This window comes from Bufo gargarizans, chromosome 2, assembly GCF_014858855.1.
Source record: "Bufo gargarizans isolate SCDJY-AF-19 chromosome 2, ASM1485885v1, whole genome shotgun sequence".
NCBI lineage: Eukaryota > Metazoa > Chordata > Amphibia > Anura > Bufonidae > Bufo > Bufo gargarizans.
Genome location: NC_058081.1, coordinates 77,144,801 through 77,169,855, shown reverse-complemented (window position 1 = coordinate 77,169,855; position 25,055 = coordinate 77,144,801). Strand labels below are relative to the sequence as shown.

The window sequence follows — 25,055 nt, the reverse complement described above, 5'->3', positions numbered from 1 at the left end:
TTGTAGGTTGCTGAAGCTGGCGTCCCAGCTGGTCCCATAAATGCTCGCTGTGTGTGGGTTTTATCCTGCAGAAATTTCCAGTAGGAAGCCCTGCCATGAGGGGTAACATATGTGGTTGCAGGATGTCCTGCACATATCGCTGAGCTGTTAGTTTCCCTCTCTAGTGTCCATCACAACTAGAGGTGACCGACTGTCGTATGTGTTGCCTCCCCATATCATCACACCAGTAGCTGGAGAAGTATAGGTCAGATCAGAAGGGCCTAGTTGGAGGACAGTTCGTAGAAATGACCACCCTGCTTCTCTCAGTCCAATGTTGCGCCTTTGTCAAAGTCTGTTAACTGGGCAAAATGTCTTTGAGTGCATCGCAGAGGCAAGTCTAGCATTCAAAGATCTCTCATCAAAACGTGTACTACCCAAAAGAAGCCTCTGAGAGTCTTTTAATAGGGCAGTGAGGGAAGCACTTTTACGTCCTCTTGGGGCAAAATCAGACCACACCTGTAATCATTTACACACCTGCCTGAGACATACTGTAACTGCATACATAGTTTTGCAGCATTTCCAACATTTCTATCTCAGTGCATTATTTTCTTTTGTAAAGGAACGCAGTTTTCTAGGGGTCCAAATTCCATTTTTCTGATATTTCTTGCATAGACATAGGGGGAGATTTATCATGGAGGACATTTTTTAAGTCGGTTTTGCAGGATTGTGCGACATTGTCAGACATTGATATATTTGCTGGGTCTCTAACACTTCTGCCTTGGGATGTTATTCCTCTTTCTACACCATGCCTTTACTCGAGTGCCGCAACTTATGTGATAAAAAAAAAAAGGTCACAGTTGATAAATCAACAGGCTAACCATGGCCACTTTTCAAAGCGAATAAACCAAACAGCTGCTCACAGACCTTAAAGGGGGTCATCCAACCCCTATAATGACCCCCCCCCCATGCCTGGGCACCTCATATAGGTTATACTTAACCCGCTCCCCAGCACCTGCGTCGCTCCTGGTCCCCGCACAGCCGCCACTACATCTCCCTAGGATCTTGGGTGACGCTAGGGAGGCTCGTCCCCGGTGCGGGGATCAGGAGCGACGTGGGTGCTGGTGAGCGGGGTAAGTATAACCTATATGAGATGCCCGGGCATTGGGGGGAAAATTATAGGGGTTGGATAACCCCTTTAACTGAACTAAACAGTGGCTCAAAATGGAGTGAGTGATGTAAAAATGCAAAATGTCACACAATTTTTACGCAAATATACCCTAATTTGCGACTTTTTGAAGCGTGAATTCTGGAATGCATGGTGTAATAATAGAGTTTAGTGATAAACTCATGGATGCCTGTGGCCACCACTAGGGGGGAGTTTACGTTGGCAGCCAGTGGCTGTCGCTGCCAACCACCAGACACAGGCAAGCACATAATGGCGTTGTGGACGCAGGCTATGCATTCCTGGTATATGCAATGAAACTCAATATTAAAACAGGATGTAATAAACTCCGGAGCTCCCCCTTGTGGTGGCTGATGGTAGCAGAAATGTATCATTTATCTTTATGTCTATTCAGATATATTAAAATAATATTCAGCACAGAAATATGGGCCTAAAAAGGACATGATAAAAACTAGACATTTTCTTTAAATCATAAAAAATATACTGGTTTAACCCCTTAAGGACTCCTGTTGCCATGGGAACCTTCCCCGTCTGCCACAACTTCGCAGACGGGGAAGGGTAAGCACAGGGCTGAGGGGGGCTGTCGGGGGGCTCTCTCCCTCTCCATCGGGGGGCTGCAAAGGCACAGCAGCCCCCCGATGGAGAGGGAGGGAGCTCCCTGACCGATGACAGTTAACCTTTTCCATATGGCGGTCCGTACGGACCGCAGTATGGAAAGGGTTAAACGGCTGACATCTGCGCAGATGTCAGCCGTTTATACCAGGGTGTCAGCAATGTGCTGGCACCCTGGTATAACCCACTAGAAGCCAACAAATTTTCAAGGGGAGGCGGGCGGGGGATCGCGATCCCGCCTGCCGCACCGCCCGCCTCCCGCAACGCCCCCACCGCCTGCGACCCCCCCCCCGCACCACCCGCCGGCATAAAATCGTGCAGGGGGGGTGAAAAATCTCTAATTTAGGCACTCAAAAGTTTCTGATCCCCGCGGTCAGGGACCACGGGGATCAGAAACAGCAAAAAGCGCAGCAAACCGCAGGTCTGAATTGACCTGCGGTTTGCTGCGATCGCCGACATGGGGGGGGGGGGGGGGGTCACAAGACCCCCCCTGTCGTTGTGACAGGATGCCGGCTGAATGATTTCAGCCGGCATCCTGTTCAAATTAACCCCTGGGGCGCCGGAATCTGCATTTTGCAACTTTTCGAATACTCATCCGAAATTTTTGGGTCACACAGGCATTTTTACACCGTCCTTGACACTTGGCAGGGGCTGGGACATCAGCCCAAGTAACATTTACTAACATTTACGACTGGAAACAGGTATAAAAGAGGAGTGAAAAGTACTCCAGTCAGGAGAATTTATGATGAGGCCTGTACCTTGCCATAAATTAGACACTTCCTCCAGCAATGCAAGCTTAAAAAGACAGTCTTTGATAAATGATCCCCATTGTCTTTTAATTTACGCATAACCCCATAGATTTATAGATATGGGAAACACACAGCCCAGTTTTACATAATTGAAACAACCCTCCCCCAACCAAAAATTGCTTTGATTATAGTAAAAAACAGGAGGAATTTAACAATTGCATTGCCACACATAGGAAATTGAACCACACACCACCCCATATCAGCAAGTGACTAGCCCCTGCAAAGAGCAACTTTTACTCTTGTAGACTCAGCATGACTATGTATTACATGGGCACCCATTCATTTGAACTGGACGTACTGGTAAATTAAGTAACAGGGTTATCTTCGCTGGAAAAACTGTTTTAGTCATCCTGTTCTCTTGCAATTGATACATTTGTTTTCTCCTTTCTTACAGATCTGTACTTGACATTATTGGAGACACAGGTATGAAAAATATATATAATGCAATAATAAAACACTATATGCAATATAAAAATAAAAAAAACTATAAAAAGTACCACATACAAAGATGGAAATTTGGAACAGCAGGGACACCTGGTGGAAAAAGGATGTAACAGCGCCCACCATGGGATGAAAAAAATCATGCATGCAGCATAAATTGATTAGTACACAAAACCCCATACAGCATTATAAACAAATAAACAGGCGGGAAGCTGCTAAGAATCATTAGGCTAAAGAGGAATAGCACATCACAGAATATAAAAAAGGCAAAAGCAAGATACCAGAAGAAAGCGGGTGCTGGCTGCCCACCGGTAGTGTCCTACTCCCAATGTGTTTCGCTGTCGCTTGGTCCAGGGATTTTAGCTATTTGCATGATTATTTTCATTTTGAGACGGGCGCTGTTACAACCTTTGTCCACCAGGTGTCCCTGCTCTTCCAAATTTCCATCTTTTTGTGTGCCCAAAGGCGTCCATAGCCTTTAAAGAATGAGAGTCTTACTTATCTATGAGTAATTCATAAGGTTAATGCTTCCTCGTTTTCTTCTCAACAGGTCAACACACACTATGATGTTGGTACAGGTAAGAAACACAAAATGTACATTTAGATTTAAAGGGGTTGTCCGGGATTAGGGACATTGCTCTAATAGTACAAGTGTGGCATACACATTACATACAAGCAGGTAGTACCTTTGGCACAGATTTCTACAGCACCGTTTTCATCTTTGAAATTCATGGCCGGAAGTTACTGTTTTCTTCTCCTCAGTGACGTAGCGGGTCCCTTGCACAGGCAAGCAAAGCTTCCTCTTCCTCTGCTCAGGGAGCCCGGTGACGTCACTGGCAGCGAATTAATCGAGGTGAATATTAATGAGGGGCGGAGTTACAGCGACTGTCCGACATCCCGCTAAGCCCCGTCCCTTGACAACCCCCTAAGCCCCGCGAGCTTCAGAATGAATGAAGGTGAATATTGATGAGGGGCGGAGTTACAGCGGCTGGCCGACATCCCACTAAGCCCCGCCCCTTAACCCGCTCAGCCCTGCCCCTCCAGTCCGGTGAGCTTCAGAATGAATGAAGGTGAATATTGATGAGGGGGCGGAGTTACAGCGGAGCAGAGCGACAGCTGTAACCACCTGATGCTGCGCTGCCCCAGGACCCACAGGGCAGTGCAGCCGGAAGTCAGGTAAAGATAAACAGATATATAAACAGGGGGACCATTGGAGCCACATAGAAGTGGCAAAAATAGCTGAAAATGTATGGAGGCACCTTTATTTAGATGTACATTGTGAGTAAACGTGTTTTTAAAAAAAAAACATTTGGTCCCGGACAACCCCTTTAAAGGCTATGTACATCTTCGGAGGCAAGTTTTGTTTATGATTGCATTTTACTAATTTTTGGCTAAAAATCATGTTTTCAATTGTCCTTTATTAAAAATATTGGGCCGTTCTGTCACAAAGGGTTAACTGTTTTTCTAACTGTGTGACTGGTACTTTCACTTTGTGTCAGTCATTTAATAAACCTTATCTTTAAATTCCTAAGAGGTTGTAAACACTTATTTAAGACACATTCTTAACAGTAAGATAAGAACTGAGCTATAATAAGTGTTAAATGGCGGAGCCTGTCAGATCCCAAACAGATGGAAAAGAGAGAAAATCCAGACGCTGCTACTAGAGCATCTCAGCCCTGTACAGAAAAAGGGCTCCATATTTTTTATAAAGACCAATTGAAAAAATGATTTTTAGCTCAGAATTAGTACAATGCAATAATAAAAGAAAGTGACCCCCAAAGGTGTACATAGGTGTACATACCCCAACATCCCGGATTGTCCACACCCACAGGCTTTTTATTCTTGTCCTGCATAAGACCAGTGACCCCACAACTGGGCGGCAGTCCCTATGTTTCAAATGGCAGGGAACACACAGGCAGAGAGTATGGAAAAGGGTCAAAAACCAGATGGATTAAAAAGTACCAATAACGCCAGAAGCAAAAGAGACAACCAACACACCAAAAAGTCAAGAACCAGGAGATCAATACAATAAAAAATTGCCAAAAGCCACAGTATAGTCACAAAACCAGTCCAGAAGTTCGCAAGCCAGAGGAGTCTTCAGAAATACCACAAGGGAACAGCAGGGAGAGCCAGAAATTCACTGGCACCTGGACATGCAGGAGCCAGCCTTATATAGCGGGCCGGGAATCACCAGCTGCCGGCTTCCCTGCAGGTCGGGCAGGGCTGATAGCTGAGTGTGCCGATGCTCTAACGACCCAACGTGTCCCTCCTTTGGCTTGAGGATGGGAGGGCCGCACCACTGCTATTGTTCCCCTGGTAACCTGACACCGTTGCTGCACCGGCCAGGGAAACTGGACACCATAAGTATAAGCCACGATCTCTAAATGCCTCACATACTGGTTCACAGTGCCAACTATACCAACACTGTAAGTGCCAGACATGGTGCTTTCTAAGGTGTCAGTTTCCATACACCCTCGATACAAGGTTTCATAAAGGCTGACCAGTGCATGCCAAAGCGCCTATTAGTCCCACTTACTGTCCTAAAAGTTCCAACCGCTGTTTTCCTATAAATGCCATCCACAGTGACCCATGTGTCATAAAGTACCTTCATATGTGTAAACCCCAGTATCACAGTGCCCTTAGAAAGGCCACACCTGGACCATGAGAGCAGAACTGACAATACAAAATGCAAAGCAGTTCATTTTGCTTGCCAGTTGCTTTTATTCTTTCATTTGTTAAGCCACGACAAACGTTTATGGTTATCACACTAAATGCTAGGGAGTCTCGTCCTCGTCCCAGCCCGCCATTGGCTGCTCCCCCCAACACTGAATGTTTCCATCCGCACACGGGGAGAAGCTGCAGCGCCGGTGCGGAGACCAGGAGTGGCGCAGGGAGTGGGGACCCGGGTAAGTATATACAATGTGGGGGACCCAGCATATTGGGGGACATTTTTATACTCTCGGATAACCCCTTTAAAGGGGTTGTTCACTTTTCGGGCAAACCTCCAGCATGGCCAGACCGATACTTTTTTGCTCCCAGCCACTGAATTCCAGCTCCTTCACTCTCCCGCCCTAGTTTCACCACATCAACATGTGCTTTGACGTGGGTCACGTGGCCCAGTGACATGCTGCAAGGGGGATAGGTCACCACTGCTTATGTGGATGTTGACACAGGGAGACCAGAGATGCAGTGGTGTTGGGGGGGTCGAAGAAGCTGAAACCCAGCGGTGGAGATTAGGTAAGGATGATTCCCTCCACAGGTCCGGCCACAATCAGGGGTTCTGTTGGAAAAGCTCCAGGGTGTAAATAACCTCTTTAGGGCTCATGCCCACGACCGTTGCCTGTTATGCAAAACACGGATACCAGTCACGTGCATTCTGTATTTTTCATACCGGAACATCTGGCCCATAATAGAACTGTCCTATCCTTGTCCATAATGCAGACAAGAATAGGACATGTTCTATATTTTTGCGGATGCAACGGAACGGACATTTGGATGCGGACAACACACAATGGGCTGTCCACATTTTTTGCAGTCCCATTTAAGTGAATGAGTCCGCATCCGACCCACAAAAAATGAGCCCTAAATCTCATCATTACCTGGAAGAAATTGTAACTTATGAATTATTGAAGTTTCACGTTAAAGATTTGAGGTGCCGCACAAGAGAAGTACCGAAGGTAGGAGTGGAGGAAGAGGAGGGGGCAGAGAGGCACTCACTCCTTGATGACAAAGCTTCATATGCTACATGTAGAGTTCCTGGAGAGGTTGTCCCACGAAAAAAACATTCTACATTTTTCAAAGCAGCACTTGGATCTGAATACTTTTGTAATTGAAGCCACTGAGCCACCTGCTGTTTGTTCGTCTCCTTATTTCTTTGTCCACCTCAATGAGGATGTCGCACATGCTCAGTCCCATCCTTCATCTGTCACCAGCCCTATCTATTTATTTATTATTATACACACTTATATAGCGCTACTAATTCCGCAGCGCTTTACAGACATTATCATCCAACTGTCCCCAATGGGGCTCACAATCTAAGGTCCCTATCAGTATGTCTTTGGAGTTAGAAGCTATGACAGTAACAGGGAGAGAGCTGGAGTAGAAAGGACACCCCCCCCCCCGGGCTGTGATAGGGTGAGAGCTGCTGCAAAAAGGAAACGCCCCTGAGCTGCCAACTTGAAATAAATCCAGCAGAACAATTGGCGCAATGAATGGGGAGATCTCTAGATCCATGATCCTGGTTCTAGCTTTTTTTAGAAAGAGATTCTCATGTACTATATATATATGTATATGAATTTCATTTTTTACATTAAAGGAGTTGTCTATTCTCAGACATTTTTGGCATATCGCTAGGATACCTCTGGGACCCACACCTATCTCCAGGACAAGCCCCTGTAAGTTAAGAAGAGCAACCAGGGCATGCATGGGTGCTCACCATTCACTTCGATGAGAGTTTTGAAAATAGCCGAGCTAGTGGACCTATCTGACCCAATATGCCATCAAAGTCTGAGATGAGACAACCCCTTTAATTATGGGATAATCCCTTTCTTGGATCATATATGCAGCATGCCCTGTACACTATAGTATGTTGTAAAATTGTTTTACAGTTCTTCCTTGCAAAACGAATTAAGAGATCATAGATCTGAACCATAAACTTTTGCTTTTCTACAGGGAATGAAGGGAAACAAAGGCAGCGGTCAGAGGTGAATATGTGAATTATTACAGTGATTTATTTCTATCTATTACCGTATTTTTCGCCCCATAAGACACACTTTTCCCCCCCCAAAAAAATCGGGGGGAAATGCCCCTGCGTCTTATGGGGCGAATGCGGACAATTTAACATCGCTGGATGCGATGTAGCGTGAGCGGGGGCCGGGGGAGGGACTGGAGGAGGAGCTGGGGGCCGGGAATAGCGGCGGGGCGGTGCAATCAATGTACTGTAGCCCCGCCGCTCCGATATACTAATATTAAATGTCTTATTCGATTAAAATATATTAGATATGCCCCCTCACTCCTAAATTGCTAATCGTACCTTAAATCCTATTCCTAGGTGCTGTAATGCAGGCCGGGCGGGCGGCAGCGTAACTCCCTGATGTCACGTGCCTGCTCCGCCTACTTTATGAATGAAGCAGGCGGCGCAGGCAAGTGACGTCAGCGAGTGACGCGCCGGCCGCCCGGCCTGCATTACAGAAGCTAGGAATAGGATGTAAGGTACGATTAGCAATATAGGAGTGAGGGGGCATATCTAATACATTTTAATCGAATAAGACATGTAATATTAGTATACTGGGGGCGGCAGAGGCGGGGGCGGGGGCGGTGGCGGGCGGGCGAGCTGATCCGTGGATGGCACAGTTAAGGGGGGGGTCTGTGGATGCCACTGTTATGGGCTGGGGGGCTGTGGATGCCACTGTTTTGGGCTGGGGGGCTGTGGATGGCACTGTTATGGGGTGGGGGGGTCTGTGGATGGCACATATATAACAGTGCCATCCACAGATCCCCCCTGTAACAGTGCCATCCACAGATCCCCCCCCCCCTGTAACAGTGCCATTCACAGATCCCCCCCCCCCCGTAACAGTGCCATCCACAGATCCCCCCCCTGTAACAGTGCCATCCACAGATTCCCCCCCCCTGTAACAGTGCCATCCACAGATCCCCCCCCTGTAACAGTGCCATCCACAGATCCCCCCCCTGTAACAGTGCCATCCACAGATCCCCCCCCTGTAACAGTGCCATCCACAGATCCCCCCCCTGTAACAGTGCCATCCACAGATCCCCCCCCTGTAACAGTGCCATCCACAGATCCCCCCCCTGTAACAGTGCCATCCACAGATCCCCCCTGTAACAGTGTGTCAGTCATCCACAGATCCCCCCCGTAACAGTGTGTCAGTCATCCACAGATCCCCCCATAACAGTGTCCGTCATCCACAGATCCCCCCCATAACAGTGTCCGTCATCCACAGATCCCCCCCATAACAGTGTCCATCATCCACAGATCCCCCCCATAACGGTGTCCTTCACAGATCCTCAGTAATAGTGCCACCCACAGACCACCATTAGTTCCAAACCCACCAAAAGCACACCTTTTGGTAAAAAATATTTTTTTTCTTATTTTCCTCCCCAAAAACCTAGGTCTTATGGGCCGGTGCGTCTTATAGGGCGAAAAATACGGTATATCATATTTTATACTCTCACAATATAACAGTCTGTGTACAGGGACACATGTAAAAGTCCTCTGAAAACCACTAAGAGGCCATGGCCACCTCTGCCGTGTTGTATTTTGGTGCAGAGGAGGACATCATGGACCCATGATGGAACGCTGCCCCCCGGTGTAGCATGGAGGGTAAGGCAGGCACTGATCCACATAAAGGTACTGTATTTGACGCTCTAAGGACAGGGTTCTGTGGCCACATTTCAGAACATATGATAGAGTGTGCACAGGGTCTTATACACTGATTTTTGAAGACTACCTTTGAAGGTACTTTACATAAAACAGAGAATTTTAGTAGATGTCATTTCTTAAGGTATTCTTCTTATATGGAGTTACATGAATAAAGTTAACATTTCTAAACATGTTGAATTTTGCAGCTTTCTGATATACTTAAAATCATTACCATCTTTAAGATCTCTGTTTGCTCTCAGATCCCACCTCTTTGACCTGCTCCTATCTCCAGAATGGGTCCCTGAAGTGAACGGAGAACAACGGGGGATGCACGGACACTCTTCATTCACTACTATGGGACTTCTGAAGAACAGGATTTTGGTTGTCCAAAATTAGTGAAAGGAAGGGTGGCCGCACTTGCGTAGCTTGCTCTGCATCCGCTGCTATAGGACATCCAAAAGTAGCAGAGTGTGCTTTCTCTGCCATTTTCCGAAGTCCCATAGCAGTGAATAAAGAGGACGCCGCACATGTGTTTTGTGATCTCCAGACCGTGCCCCCTTTACCTGAAGCCACACCCTTTCTATTAAGCCATGCACCCCAGTCAGGCCAAGTTTCACCATATGTTGGTGCAATTTACAGCAAAATCTAGGTGCACGCACATTAGTAAATGTAGGACAAAGTATATTAGGAAGCTATAGATTAGTCTTTACATAAAACTGGAAAACCCCTTTAGGGTATATTCTAACAGGACATCATTTCTGCAAAAAAAATAATCAACAATGCATGCAGATTTTTGGGCGGACTTTGCTGGATTTTATACCCTACAATTTGCAAAGGGTGAAACCCATAGTGGAAATCTGAAACAACTCAAGCATGTCAATTTCCGTGTGGCTGCCATGTGAATCTTTCCATAGAGTATGGATAAGATTTCATAAAATCTCATCTGCTTTGTTGCTCCCGCAAACACTGTGTATTTTCCAGCAGAAAATCTGCAGTGTATCTGCCGTATATTTGCAGCAAGCCCATCAGGAGCCGGAGTGGAGGATGGGAGTGTTAGTAGCTCTGGCTGTCACAGTCAATCATGGTGGCTGTTCTCACATTGTTGCCCCCTAGGGAGAAGAGGGGGCACTCTTACTTCCCTCAGGGCACACCCTGATTCTGAGGCTCCTGCCTGATGGTACCCATGATGATAGGTGTCTGGAAGGGTGCAAGACAGGGCATGTAGAGTGCAATGGCTAGGGTATGAGGTAGGAATCAGGAAAACAGGCCGTGGTAGAAGAATAAACATCTCTCTTTACTTAAATGCAAAATGGCAGTTGTAGTACATACAACTATATCAAACTAAAACGGGTTCCAACTGTTCATAGTTCAATTCCACCCCCAAATAGCGGTTTATAGATTTATACAAGGATGGGAGTTATGGCTCGCTTTCCGCTCTATCTTGCTAAAATCTCTCTCAGTGGAGTCTATGACTGACAACGGTACCTTGGCAATAACGGGATGCAGAATTTTTAAGGCACGTCTGGCCAGGTTGTGTCCAAGTGTGAAGGATGGCGTAACAGTGTCCCCCACAGCAGTAAGGTCTGAATGGCTGTAGTAGCAGATCACCTTAGTGACTTAGTGCTTGGCCATACAGATTCCAAGTTCTCCTTTTCTCTTCTTGGTTTTGGTCCTTTTTCATCTGTCTTTCTTTCTGTAGCTCTTGCAGTTAATTCAAATAGAGATCTGTTAGTTTCTGGAACTTTCTGGGCCTAAGAAGAATGAACATAAGTCACAGATTCCTTCCTCTCCTCTCTTAACTTAAAGAGGTTGTCCGGGTTCAGAGCTGAACCCGGACATACCTCCATTTTCACCCAGGCAGCCCCCCTGACTTGAGCATCGGAGCAGTTAATGCTCCGATGCTCTCCTTTGCCCTGCGCTAAATCGCGCAGGGCAAAGGCATTTTTTGGAGATTCTGTGACGTACCGGGGCTCTCCATGGGGCTGCCAGGAAGCCCGGTGACGTCACCGGCACTGATGGGCGGCATTTAGCGCTGCACTAGCCTGTAAAACGCCTAGGGCAGCACTTAAGAGCCCACCCGGTGATGTCACCGAACACATATTACCTAAAGTTGAATCGAGGTAGTACAAATCAAACCCAGGTCCGGCAGAGAGCGCACCCCGACGCACGTTTCTCTCCTCCGCTTTCTCAGGGGGCGTATGTTGTATTATAGTGCTTGATATCTATTACTACTCTTGTTGGTTCTCCATATTGTGTATAGGCTTGGGGCAGGTGCCGCATTGTCGGCCCTCTCTTTTGGCTCTCATGGTGTTATTGTCACATGTGGTTGTGTGGAGATGAGGTTATTACATCCATTGGGGGTAGGGTCCTATTGTCTGCATATTGCGGCATATGTCAATTTCCTTTTTCCTCCTTTAATTTCTATCCATATACTCAGGTCTGGCGGACGAGCCTGCTTATCGCAGCGCTTTCCTGCACTGCTGCAGGCAAGCGCTGTTTATGGTCTGTTGTAATATTTATTACCCAAATAATTTTTTTTATATTTGTACATGTGTGTCTTGTCTAAATTGGTGGTATCATAACATATTGGCATACATTAAGTTCATCCTTTGGATGATTTTGTTGGTTGTACAGAATATATTTTCTTCAGGGAATTCCCATGGCACTACCCAGAAATGTCTACACCGCTGTCAAAAGGACGATTCTCTCCTTTGTCTGGAAAAGAGGGGAGAACCGTTTATCATTCAACACATTGACTAGATCAAAGTACAAGGGTGGACTGGGTCTTCCAGATATTGAAAAGTATAGCATTGCTGCGACCCTAACCAGAGTTAAGGAGTGGAATGTATATCCATTGAGAAAACTTTTGGTAGATTTGGAGGAGGAATGCGCCCCATGCCCCCTGAACTATTTGATCTGGAAAACTAAGAATAACAAACATCTATACAAACATCTATACAGCTGTTGATAACCCTTATACTAAATACGCCATACACGCCTGGCAAGGCCTTATTAAGAAGCATGCTATACCAACTCCCAACTGTTTGGAACTTCCCTTGCTGGCCTCGATTCCAAACAACTTGAGATTTGTCAGGAGTAGGATTGTTTCACACCCTGATGGCTACACATTGCTTTTAAGAGCTTTATATTCAGCTGCTTCCCCAATGGAGCATACAAAATATTTGGAAAATAGAAGTCTCCCCCAATTCTCTAAAAAGGAGCACGACCAGATCTTAAAGCATTTCTCAGTATTGAACCCTCAGTTCACGACTCAAGAGAATGATCATGACCAGGTTTTATTCTATCATCAACTGGACCGTACCCCCTCCACCGTATCTATCTAGCTGGTCAACTGAGCTTAAAAAGTCATTTAATGAGCAGGAAACTGTCAATTTTGCAATCATCTATACCCAAAATCACATCAACAAGGCTTCAAGAGTCGCACTATAAGTTAATCTCTAGGTGGTACAGAACTCCTTTTCTTTTAAACAAAATCAATCCGGAGATTTCCACGCTCTGCTGGAGGTGCGGTGGTGGGGTTGGTTCCATTACACACATCTGGTTTATATGCTCTAAAATTGCCCCTCTGTGGCAGAAATTTAATCAGATACTCGCTGACATATATGGGACACGTGTAGAAGTAGACGAAGAACTCGTTCTACTGGGACTCTATAACAAAAAACATAATATCCTTTAAGACCGACTATTTCCCTTCTTACTTGCAGCGTTAAAGACCATCATACCTAGACACTGGTTGAGTGTAGAAATACCTACTATACAGGATTGGCTAACGGAAGTCTTAACTATTAGCCGGTTCGAGAAACTTAGATGGACTATTGCCGGCAACCCCAAAAAGTACCTCGGGATCTGGACCAAGTGGAGCGATTATGTTTCTACAAACAGGATCTCCAAATATTTTTACTGAAATATATCTTTAACAAGTGATTTTTTTTTTCTTTCCTCTCATTTTTAGATTACTTACTAAGAACATGTGACAATTTTTGTCCCCCACCGTTTGACCCCTTGTTTTGTTTTCCTCCCCCTCCCCTTTCCTTCCTTTCCCTTCACCATTCTACGAGTCCTTCTTTGACTGACTTATATTGGTTTATTCGAATTGATCTCATATTCAATAAATGCTCTCCTTGTTATGAATCTTGAATAGATTATACACTGGATGATAATCATTAGAAGTGTTTTTTCACTTGTGATTTTTCTTTCTTTGTTTTGAACTAGGAAATAATATCTTTTTGCTGTTGTAATAGGATATATTGCTCACATATATGTATTTGTAAGGGTCCATTCACACGTCCGTTGTTTCTTTCCTGATCTGTTCCGTTTTTTGCGGTACAGATCTGGACCCATTCATTTTCAATGGGTCCTGAAAAAAATCGGACAGCACAATGTCTGATTTTTTTTTTCAGGACCCATTGAAAATGAATGGGTACAGATCTGGTCCAGATCTGTTCCGCAAAAAAACGGAACAGATCAGGAAAGAAACAACGGACGTGTGAATGGACCCTTAGGAAAGAAACAACGGATGTGTGAATGGACCCTAATGGTGATTGTTACCTCATTCCATACTATTGTAAGCTTTTATCGCTTTTATTATGCTTGTTAATAAAAACAAAATTTACAAGAATACTATAGGAATCATTGGCGGATCCGGGGGGAGGGGGCAACGGGGCAATTGCAATTGTAACGTCACACGTCGGCGCTCAGACTCAGCGCGGTATATATCAGTGGACAGTGGGGGAGGGAGCTATATGCGGAGTCGGCAGGTACGCGGTCGGACAGAGAGTACTGTACATACTACATTGGCGTACTGTAGAGCTGAACTAGAGCTTCTAACCTGAACAGTTACCCTGCTTGGACCAGCCCACCAGCAACCCGGTGAGCTTGGGCAATCATGCTCCAGTGCCATGCCGGCTGGCCAACCTTTTAATAGCGTACTAACTGTTCTAAATACTATACTACCTAATGCTAAATACTTTACTGCCTGTCCCCAGGTCCCCAGCCCAGGTGTTAGAGCCACTGACTGGCCATAGTCTAGAGCTTCAATTTGACGTGGTCACGCCCCAAGTCAGCCATAATATTCTGTTCTATAATCTGTATAGAAACTCCAAAACTGTTAAATACTAAAGTTATATGTGGTTAACTGTCACCTATTTAATTTCCATAATTTGGAAAGACAAATGTTTTTAAATAAGGTTAGAGCTGTACGATAGGTTAAATAAAATAGTCTGTTCTATAAACACCACATTATTTTCTGTCCGCCACCACAAAACGATCTGGAAGTGCCCCTCCCGAGACCAGGCTCTGGATCCGCCACTGATAGGAATGGCGTAACATAGAGCCATAAGAATAAATGCTCCAGAATTGCTATTTCATGGGGAATGCAAGTAGTTACTTAAAGGCTATGTACTCCTTTGGCACAGTTTTTTGTATTATTGCATTGTACTCATTTTGAGCTAAAAATATATTTTTTTTATTTGGCTTTTATTACAAATATGGACCCTTTATTCTATATAGAGCTGAGATGCTCTTATAGAGAGATCAGAATTTTCTCTCTTTTCCATCAGCCAGCTAATCTGACGGGTTAATTATCTCTGCTCTCTGACCTTATAAACACTCATTATAGCTCAGCTCTTATCTTACTGGCTTAAATAAGTGTTTATGACCTCTTAGTAAAATAGAGATAAGGGTTATTAGATGACTGTCAAAAGTGCCATTCACACGGCTAGACCAACAGTTAATTCTTTGTGACAGAACGGCTCAATATTTTCAATAAAGACCAATTTGAAAAAAAGATTTTTAGCCCAAAATGAGTAAAAAGCAATAAAAAAATAAAAATAATTGCCTCCGAAGGTGTACGTAGCCTTTAAACAGACAGGAGAAGTGACAGGTCCTCTTTAAACTTTGCGTGGCTGACAACTACTGCTGTCCCAAAAAGGTAGTCACCTATGTTAACAAGGATTCTGAATGTTATTTAAGCCTGTCCTGAAGCATTACATTCCTTTCTTTCTCTTACTGCTCTGTCTATGTCTCTGTCGTATTATTAATAAATGTTCTCTTGTGATCCAGGATCTGGCAGTGATGGGCAGACCTTGGTACAAGGGTGAGATGGAGCGGAGAGAAGCAGAGACAGCTCTTCGAAGAATTAATAAGGTACAGATTACCAACTAAAGGCTTCAGGTAAACAAGCTGTGAGATGACGACAGTCAGCCTGGGCATGTGCTTCAAATCTCCACCTTTTCTCAATGCCTTCACAATTGCAAAACAACCTGGAGCATATACCGTATCTGCCAAGTGCATGCTTATATTCGAGTGCGACATTTTTTTATATCTATTGAACACTTTTTTTATATTTATATCAGCCACAGATGATACTTTGTCGCTGTTAACCCCTTTCACGATACAGTGATTTTCTGTTTTTGCAATTTCATTTTTCACCCCCAGAGCCGTAACTTTTTTTATTTTTACATTCATATAGACATATGAGGGCTTGCTTTTTGCAGGACAAGTTGCGCATTTGTAACGGCACTATTTAATATTGCATACCATGTAGTGGGAAGCTGTTTTACCTAACCTCCAGGATAACCAGAAGAAAAGGCACAACACAATAGAGATGATAATAATAATAATAATGTCACGATACTGGTGCAACAGAACTGGAATCCGATGGCCAGGACTTGGGAGCAGAGTATATATAATACAGATGTAGCAGAACCCACGTTGTTGTGCTCCGCACAGATGAGGCAGAGTCTGTAGACGAGAACCGAGATAAGGATAGCAGAAGTCAGGGTAGGCGGCAAGCTAGCAGGAAGGTAGACGAGCAGAAGGTTAGGGCAGGCGGCAAGCAGGTACGAAGGTCCAAGAACAGTCCGGGTCAGCAACAGGAGGTAGCAGGGAGAACCGCTAGGGCACAGAACACACGGAGGAGTGAGTTCCAGCAAGAGGATTGCGGACTAAAAGCCAAACACAATACTCCAGCAAAGACAGGAACGTCTGGCCAGACTGTAGGTATCTAGGGATTAACCCCCATGGGGGAAGGGCACACAGTCAGGCCTCCTAAAACCATCAACCTTTAAATAAGAGACTGACAAACGTATTCCTTTTAATGCTGGGTGATGATCGGCCACAGCTTTCTTTATTTAACCATAACAACATAACTGTCAATGGCGCAGTATGCCGGCCGCTGGCCTCCCAGCGGGCAAGTCTGCCATGTGCCATAACCACTTCCAACTGAATTATATACCGCCAGCTGTGACTTGTATACTTTCGACATTACAATACCAATCTTTATTTATCACACTCTTACATAGTCAACGTAGTCTCCAATATCCATCAACCTTGTATGACATTTCTCATTCTCTCTTTTTTTTTTTTTTTTTAATTTTTTTTTTTTTTTTTTTTCTTTGTAATGTTTTCTTACAACAAGGAACCTTGGACACTGTCCAACCACCACCCCCACTTCACAGGGAGGGCGGGAGGGAACCAGCTCGTCCACCGCCAAGAGGAAGTAGAGGGGGAAGAACAGGCATATATATAACCCCCCAGAACCGCCCCTTCCTCTGATGAAACCCAGGAAAGGTTTCAGACTTAACCCCTTCCACACCATAACCTCCAACCTGTCCCTACTGCCATATTCGCCCTGACCCTTACACATCTGGGGGCACAAGGGGTAGGGGAGGACCCCCAGTCTCTAATCACCCTCCCTATGCTGTCGGGTGCTTGCCAGTTTAAAAAGGAACAGGAACAGGAAGTGAGATGGCAACCAGGAAACACATAATCCACTATCTTGACTGAGGGCAAACTTGAGGGCAAAGTAAACTATATCAGGGTGGTTTCTGACAAATAATAATAGTAAAAATAAAAATGGTTCCTTTTATTATTGGAGTCTCATAATAAATAAGGATTACATGAAACAGAACACATACTGTAATTGATCATTAAGGCTTCTCATAAAACATCTAAACCAACCCTTCAGCTGGAGTCCTAACACCATCTGGACTGAAGGTACATAGTAAATCAAGTAAAACAAAATACATCACCGATAATGTAGTTTCAGCATACAAAATCCAGGCCAACACCTTGGCTGGAAAGCCCCTTTTTCATCTAAGCCAGGAGTCTCAGATACTGTAATTGAGAAATTCTGAGAAGTCTGTGCATCCACCTCACAGATGAGGCTTCTGGCTTGGCTTCATGAAATTCCTGCTTTTAGACTTTAGGGTACGGTCACACGGTCAGATTTCCTGGTGTAGCTTTGGAAGCCAAAATTCATAAAAGAAGAGAAGTTGTATCTGTGCTTCATACTTTCTCTCCATTTATGATCCACTTCTCATTTTGCCTTCCAAAACTGCATTAGGAAACTTGACCTTGTGGTCACACCCTTAGGCCCCTTTAACCCCTTAAGGACCAGGCTCATTTTCACCTTAAGGACCAGGCCATTTTTTGCAAATCTGACCAGTGTCACTTTAAGTGCTGATAACTTTAAAACGCTTTTACTTATACAGGCCATTCTGAGATTGTTTTTTCGTCACATATTGTACTTCATGACACTGGTAAAATAAAGTCAAAAAAATTAATTTTTTTCCATAATAAAATACCTAATTTACCAAAAATTAGGAAAAATTAGCAAATTTCAAAGTTTCAGTTTCTCTACTTCTGTAATACATAGTAATACCCCCAAAAATTGTGATGACTTAACATTCCCCATATGTCTACTTCATGTTTGAATTATTTTGGGAATGATATTTTATTTTTTGGGGATGTTACAAGGCTTAGAAGTTTAGAAGCAAATCTTGAAATTTTTCAGAAATTTACAAAAACCCAATTTTTAGGGACCACTACAGCTCTGAAGTCACTTTGCGAGGCTTACATAATAGAAACCGCCCAAAAATGACCCCATTCTATAAACTACACCCCTCAAGGTATTCAAAACTGATTTTACAAACTCTGTTAACCCTTTAGGTGTTGCACAAGAGTTATTGGCAAATGGGGATGAAATTTGAGAATTTCATTTTTTTGCCTAATTTTCAATTTTAACCCATTTTTTCCACTAACAAAGCAAGGGTTAACAGCCAAACAAGACTGTATCTTTATTGCCCTGACTCTGCCGTTTACAGAAACACCCCATATGTGGCCGTAAACTACTGTACGGCCACACAGCGGCGCGTAGAGGGAAAGGTGCGCCGTATGGTTTTTGGAAGCCAGATTTTGCTGGACAGTTTTTTTGACACCATGTCCCATTTGAAGCCCCCTGATGCACCCCTAGAGTAGAAACTCCATAAAAGTGACCCCATCTAAGAAACTACACCCCTCAAGGTATTCAAAACTGATTTTACAAACTTCGTTAACCCTTTAGGTGTTGCACAAGAGTTATTGGCAAATGGGGATGAAATTTGAGAATTTCATTTTTTTGCCTAATTTTCCATTTTAACCCATTTTTTCCACTAACAAAGCAAGGGTTAACAGCCAAACAAGACTGTATCTTTATTGCCCTGACTCTGCCGTTTACAGAAACACCCCATATGTGGCCGTAAACTACTGTACGGCCACACAGCGGGGCGTAGAGTGAAAGGTGCGCCGTTTGGTTTTTGGAAGCCAGATTTTGCTGGACAGTTTTTTTGACACCATGTCCCATTTGAAGCCCCCCTGATGCACCCCTAGAGTAGAAACTCCATAAAAGTGACCCCATCTAAGAAACTACACCCCTCAAGGTATTCAAAACTGATTTTACAAACTTTGTTAACCCTTTAGGTGTTGCACAAGACTTAATGGAAAATAGAGATACAATTTCAAAATTTCACTTTTTTGGCAGATTTTCCATTTTAATATTTTTTTTCCAGTTACAAAGCAAGGGTTAACAGCCAAACAAAACTCATTATTTATGGCCCTGATTCTGTAGTTTACAGAAACACCTCATATGTGGTTGTAGACCGCTGTACGGTCACACGGCAGGGCGCAGAAGGAAAGGAATGCCATACGGTTTTTGGAAGGCAGATTTTGCTGGACTGGTTTTTTGACACCATGTCCCATTTGAAGCCCCCCTGATGCACCCCTAGATTAGAAACTCCAAAAAAGTGACCCCATTTTAGAAAGTACGGAATAGGGTGGCAGTATTGTTGGTACTAGTTCAGGGTAGATATGATTTTTGGTTGCTCTATATTACACTTTTCCAGGACGTCCCTCCATGACAGTACCCACTGGAGGATGTCCTATTGGATCTCTGTAGGGACAGGAAGCGTGAGAGGTTAAAAGGCCCCTCCCCTACCCTCCCACCAGTGTTCTTCCTGTCCCTACAGGGATAGGAGCAGTGAGTGGATCCCTGCTAAATGTAGGGAGCAAACACTAGGCCGAGGCTGGTCGGGGGGCTCTTGCCTCTCCTCTTCAGCCTCCGTGGGGCCTAAAAGCCAGCACCCCTCTGGGAAGGGGTCCCCTAGCTTGTCCGGTACCTTTTTTTCCTGAAGCAGGCCGCAGGTACCTGGACGCTGAGCGGCTTCTCCGACGGAGCTCTGCGCTCAGCAGCGGCTCCGCCCTCCTCGATGACTCGATCGGCGTCACTTCCTGTGCGACCCGGAAGTGACGCGTCCAAGATGGCGGCGCGCATACATGCTGGAGGCCTCGGTTTGGGGCCTCGCATGTGGGGTTGATTTTTCTATGGAAGAGTCCCCCAGAAGAGGAGGCGGTCCCGGCGGCGATGAGGGGAGGGCCTGTAAGGTAGGAACCTTATTTAAAGGCTATGATGTGTGCTTATGTGGCGGTTGCATCATGGAGGCCCAAGGTGTGAGCAAGCTAGATGCGGTTGCTGACCCCCTCGTCCAGAGTAATGTAAGTAGTATCCGGCCGGCAGGTGTATAGTTCCCCCTAGGCTGGTTTTTATATCTCCTTCTCCCCCCATTAAGGTGGAAAAGGAGGCGGGACATAGACCGCATGGAGACACCAAGAAAAGAGCTAAGAAGTGTGCGACATGCACAAAAAAGCTGTCTGAGTCGTATAGAAAGGCCCTCTGCATGGATTGCTTAGCAAGGATCCTGAAAGAAGAACAACCATCCTTCCTGGAAGAGCTGAGAACCATCGTCAGGGAGGAAGTACAGGCGGCCGGAATGAATCAGCCCCCTCCTCTTCCAGTTCCCGCTTCCCCTCCGTCCAAGCGTACCAGGGTACACTTGGTATCAGATTCAGAGGAAGGAACCGGGTACCCTTCAGACGATCTGGAGGATCAGATCCCCCCGTCGGTGTCAGAGGAGCCTAGGAAATACCTGTTTTCCTCGGATCAGCTGGACTCGCTCCTTACTGCAGTAAGGCAGACCATGGCAGTTGAGGAGGAGGAGCCGAAACGTTCTATACAGGACGAGATGTTCGGCGGATTAAGGGCCAGGAAAAGAAAGATTTTCCCGGTGAATTCTTACCTTCAAGATCTGATCAAAGAGGAATGGGAAGAAGGTGACAAAAAACTCTATATTCCCAGGGAATTCAAGAGCAGACTGGCCTTCAATCCAGAGGAGACTAAACTTTGGGATGAAATTCCAAAAGTCGACATCCAGGTGGCCAAGGTGGTGAAGAAGACATCTATTCCATTCGAGGATTCTTCACAATTAAAGGACCCCATGGACCGGAAGATGGATGGACTCCTGAAGAAGGCCTGGGAATCCTCAGCGGCCACTATTAATGCTAACATTTCAGCAACCTCAGTAGCTCGAGCAATGTGCTTATGGCTGGAGCAACTGGAGGAGCATCTCAAGATGAAGACCTCCAGGGAGGAAATTCTTGAGTCCTTACCCTTATTAAAATTTGCTGCATCCTTCATGGCGGACGCCTCAGCAGAGTCCATTCGTTTCGCTGCCAGGAACGACGCTCTTACGAACACTGCAAGACGGGCCCTCTGGCTCAAATCCTGGACAGGAGACATTGCCTCTAAAAACAAATTATGCGCAATTCCCTTCACCGGAACATACCTTTTCGGCCAGGTCCTCGATTCCATTCTGGAAAGCGCAGCCGATAAAAAGAAAGGGTTTCCAGAGGAAAAAACAAAAAAGCCTGTGCAGCCCTTTCGTAAAACCTCCAAACAGTATACACCCTCAGAGAGAGGGAAAGGTAAAACAGGTAGATGGAGCTACCCTAAAGGAGGGAGAGGTAGGGGTTTCCTCTTCAATCCCAACTCAGGCCCAAGTAAGCAATGACATCAGGCCAGTAGGGGGCAGGCTCCGCTTATTTTGGGAATCCTGGACTCGGATTACCCAAAACCAGTGGATCCTAAAATCCATCCGAGAAGGGGTAAAATTAGATTTCCGTGGTCCTCCCCCGGAAAGATTCCTGGTTACAAAAGTCCATTCAGTGAGTCAGCAGAATCAATTAGGTCTGGACGTGCAGAAACTACTAAAATTAAATGCTATCGTCCAGGTTCCGGAAAATCAGAAATTTCTAGGTCATTACTCAAGTCTCTTTCTAATAAAGAAACCAGACGGATCCTACAGGACAATTATCAATCTGAAGTACCTGAACAAATCAATAACCTATCACAAATTCAAGATGGAATCCATAAAGTCGGCAATTCCGTTGATTTCAGAGGGAGACCTTCTATGCACCTTGGACCTGAAGGATGCGTATTACCACATCCCGATTCACCCCCTACACCAGAAATATCTCAGGTTTGCTGTCATTCAGGAGGGGACGGTTCTTCATTATCAATTCCAGTGTCTCCCCTTTGGAATCTCTTCAGCCCCTCGAATATTTACAAAAGTCATCACGGAAATTGTGGCGCATTTGAGAAAGCAGCAAATAAGGATTGTTCCATATTTGGACGATTTTCTTCTTATAGCCAACACGAAACAAAATCTAGAGGACAGTATTCATCAGACCTTAGCCCTCTTCAAGGATCTAGGTTGGGTGATAAATTACCCCAAATCCGACCTGGTACCAAACACCAAAAAACAGTTCTTAGGGGTTCTCTTGGACACAGAAAGTCAGTTCTCCTTCCTTCCAGAATCCAAACAGGAGATGATAAGGAGAAAGATATTGGCCTTCCAGAAACAGAAGGGTCATACTTTAAGGGAGGCAATGAAGATCCTTGGCCTAATGACTTCATGCATCTCAGTGATCCCGTGGGCCCAGTTCCATTCCAGGAGCCTACAGTCCGCAGTGCTGGCAGCTTGGGACAGGGATCATCAGTCCTTGGACTCGAAGGTAACACTTGCAAAGCGGTGTCTAGATTCTCTATCCTGGTGGACCAATCCCGGAAACCTAAAGAAGGGGGTTGCCTGGAACCTTTCTCCTTCTATAGTCATCACCACGGATGCAAGCCAGTGGGGTTGGGGGGCCCATCTGGAAGGACATCTCTTCCAGGGCAAATGGTCCACCCTGGACAGCCGCAGATCATCAAACTACAGGGAGCTGAAGGCGGTATGGAAGACACTAATGTCAGCCGAATATATTCTCTCCAACCACCACATCAGAGTGCTGTCAGACAACATAACCACCGTATGTTACCTGAAGCGTCAGGGGGGTACCAGGAACCCTCTACTTCTGGAGTTATCCGAAAAAATATTTCACTGGGCAGAGAGGAAAGTCCTCTCGGTGACAGCGGTCCACTTAAAGGGGGCAGAGAACTCCGCGGCAGACTTTCTGAGCAGACACTGTCTCGATGCAGGCGAATGGTGTCTAAACCGGGAAGTTTTCCTTCAATTATGCCATCAATGGGGGTTCCCACAGATAGACCTATTTGCCTCCAGAAGGAACACCCAGGTAGATCAATTCTTCTCCCTGAACCCCAGAGACAATCCGAGGGGGGTAGACGCCTTATCCCAGAAATGGGACATGGAATTAGCTTATGCCTTTCCTCCGTTTCCTTTAATTCCGCTGGTCCTGAAAAAACTAAAGGCTTGCTCAGCGACCCTTATCCTGATAGCCCCAGCCTGGCCAAAGAGAGCCTGGTTTCCGCTCCTGACGGACTTACTCCTAGAAGACCCAATAACCCTTCCAGCAAGGAAGGACCTTCTCGTTCAGGGGCCCCTGGAACACCCGAATCTCGAGAAGTTAAGGCTAACAGCCTGGATCCTGAAAGGCAGATCCTGAGAAGTAAAGGCCTTTCGGATAAGGTAATCTCAACCTTGCAGCAGAGCCGAAAACCGGTAACCTCTGCCATATACTTAAAGATATGGAAAAGGTTTTTATCATGGCTCGCAGACACTCATCCTGGAATCTCGGTCCCATCTATAGGCTGCATTCTGGACTTTTTACAGGCAGGGTTCGACCTGGGCCTAAAGCCCAGTACCCTTAAGGTCCAGATTTCGGCTTTGAGTAGTTTTCTTGACACCCCTCTGGCCGACCACAGGTGGATTAGGAGGTTTGTTAAATCGATTTCCAGATTAAGACCCACTGTTAGACAGACGGTTCCCCCATGGGACTTGAATGTAGTCCTAGAGAGTCTTTGTAGGTCCCCCTTTGAACCTATTGACCAATTATCAGATAAGATGCTTTCCCTTAAAGCAGTCTTCTTACTAGCTATTACCACAGCTCGTAGAATTGGGGAGATTCAGGCCCTCTCCATCAGAGAACCATTCTTGAGGATTCTGGATGACAGAGTCATTCTGAAATTAGACCCATCTTTCTTGCCAAAAGTGGTATCACCGTTTCACAGAGAGCAGGAAATAATTCTTCCCTCCTTTTGTACCTCCCCTAAGAATGCGAAAGAAGAAAGGTTCCATTGCCTCGACGTAAGAAGAACCATTCTCGCTTACCTCCAAAGGACGGAGCCGTGGAGAAGATCACAGAACCTCTTCGTTTCCTTTGGGGGAAAGAACAGAGGCAACAAGGCCTCGAAACAAACTCTAGCCCGCTGGATCAGAGACTTGATTCGAGAGACTTACTCACAGAAAGGACTTCCTTGTCCGTTCCCCTTAAGAGCCCACTCCACCAGAGCAGTCGCATCATCGTGGGCAGAGAAAGCAGATGCTTCTGTAGAGCAGATTTGCAAGGCCGCAACCTGGTCCAGTTTCTCTACATTCATTAAGCACTATAGATTAGATTCCCTGGCCAACCAGGATCTGGCATTTGGTCGCAAGGTCCTTCAGGCTGTGGTCCCCCCCTAGTTGTTTAGCTGGTAGTTCTCCAGTGGGTACTGTCATGGAGGGACGTCCTGGAAACGAAGGTTTAGTCTTACCGGTAAACGGTTTTCCAGGAGTCCGACATGACAGTACCCGTTATTTTCCCCCCCATAATTCTTTTCGGTTATTGCCAGGATCCTTAAAATTATCTTTCCGATGTGTGTCTAACATGGAAGTTTAATAAATACGTTGGATCCTATCTGGTGTAGTAATTGGAAAGAACACTGGTGGGAGGGTAGGGGAGGGGCCTTTTAACCTCTCACGCTTCCTGTCCCTACAGAGATCCAATAGGACATCCTCCAGTGGGTACTGTCATGTCGGACTCCTGGAAAACCGTTTACCGGTAAGACTAAACCTTCGTTTTGTGTGGCAAGGTAACAAGAAATAGCTTTTTTGGCACGTTTTTTTTTTTGTTATTTACAACATTCATCTGACAGGTTAGATCACGTGGTAATTTTATAGAGCAGGTTGTCACGGACGCAGCGATACCTAATATGTATACAATTTTTTTTATTTATGTAAGTTTTATACAATAACTTCATTTTTAA

At 45.4% G+C, this 25,055-nt stretch overlaps 1 protein-coding gene across 4 annotated transcripts in view; it reads left to right on the top strand.

Moving 5' to 3' along the window:
* Nucleotides 1–25,055, top strand: part of SH2D6 (SH2 domain containing 6) — a 55,327-nt gene that overhangs the window by 19,388 nt on the left and 10,884 nt on the right. For all 4 annotated transcript variants that reach the window (XM_044283087.1, XM_044283085.1, XM_044283086.1 and 1 more), the window contains 4 exons: nucleotides 2,978–3,006; nucleotides 3,575–3,602; nucleotides 7,696–7,727; nucleotides 15,485–15,568. In XM_044283087.1, the coding sequence (XP_044139022.1) occupies nucleotides 2,978–3,006; nucleotides 3,575–3,602; nucleotides 7,696–7,727; nucleotides 15,485–15,568 (173 nt within the window). The remainder of the gene's footprint in view (nucleotides 1–2,977; nucleotides 3,007–3,574; nucleotides 3,603–7,695; nucleotides 7,728–15,484; nucleotides 15,569–25,055) is intronic.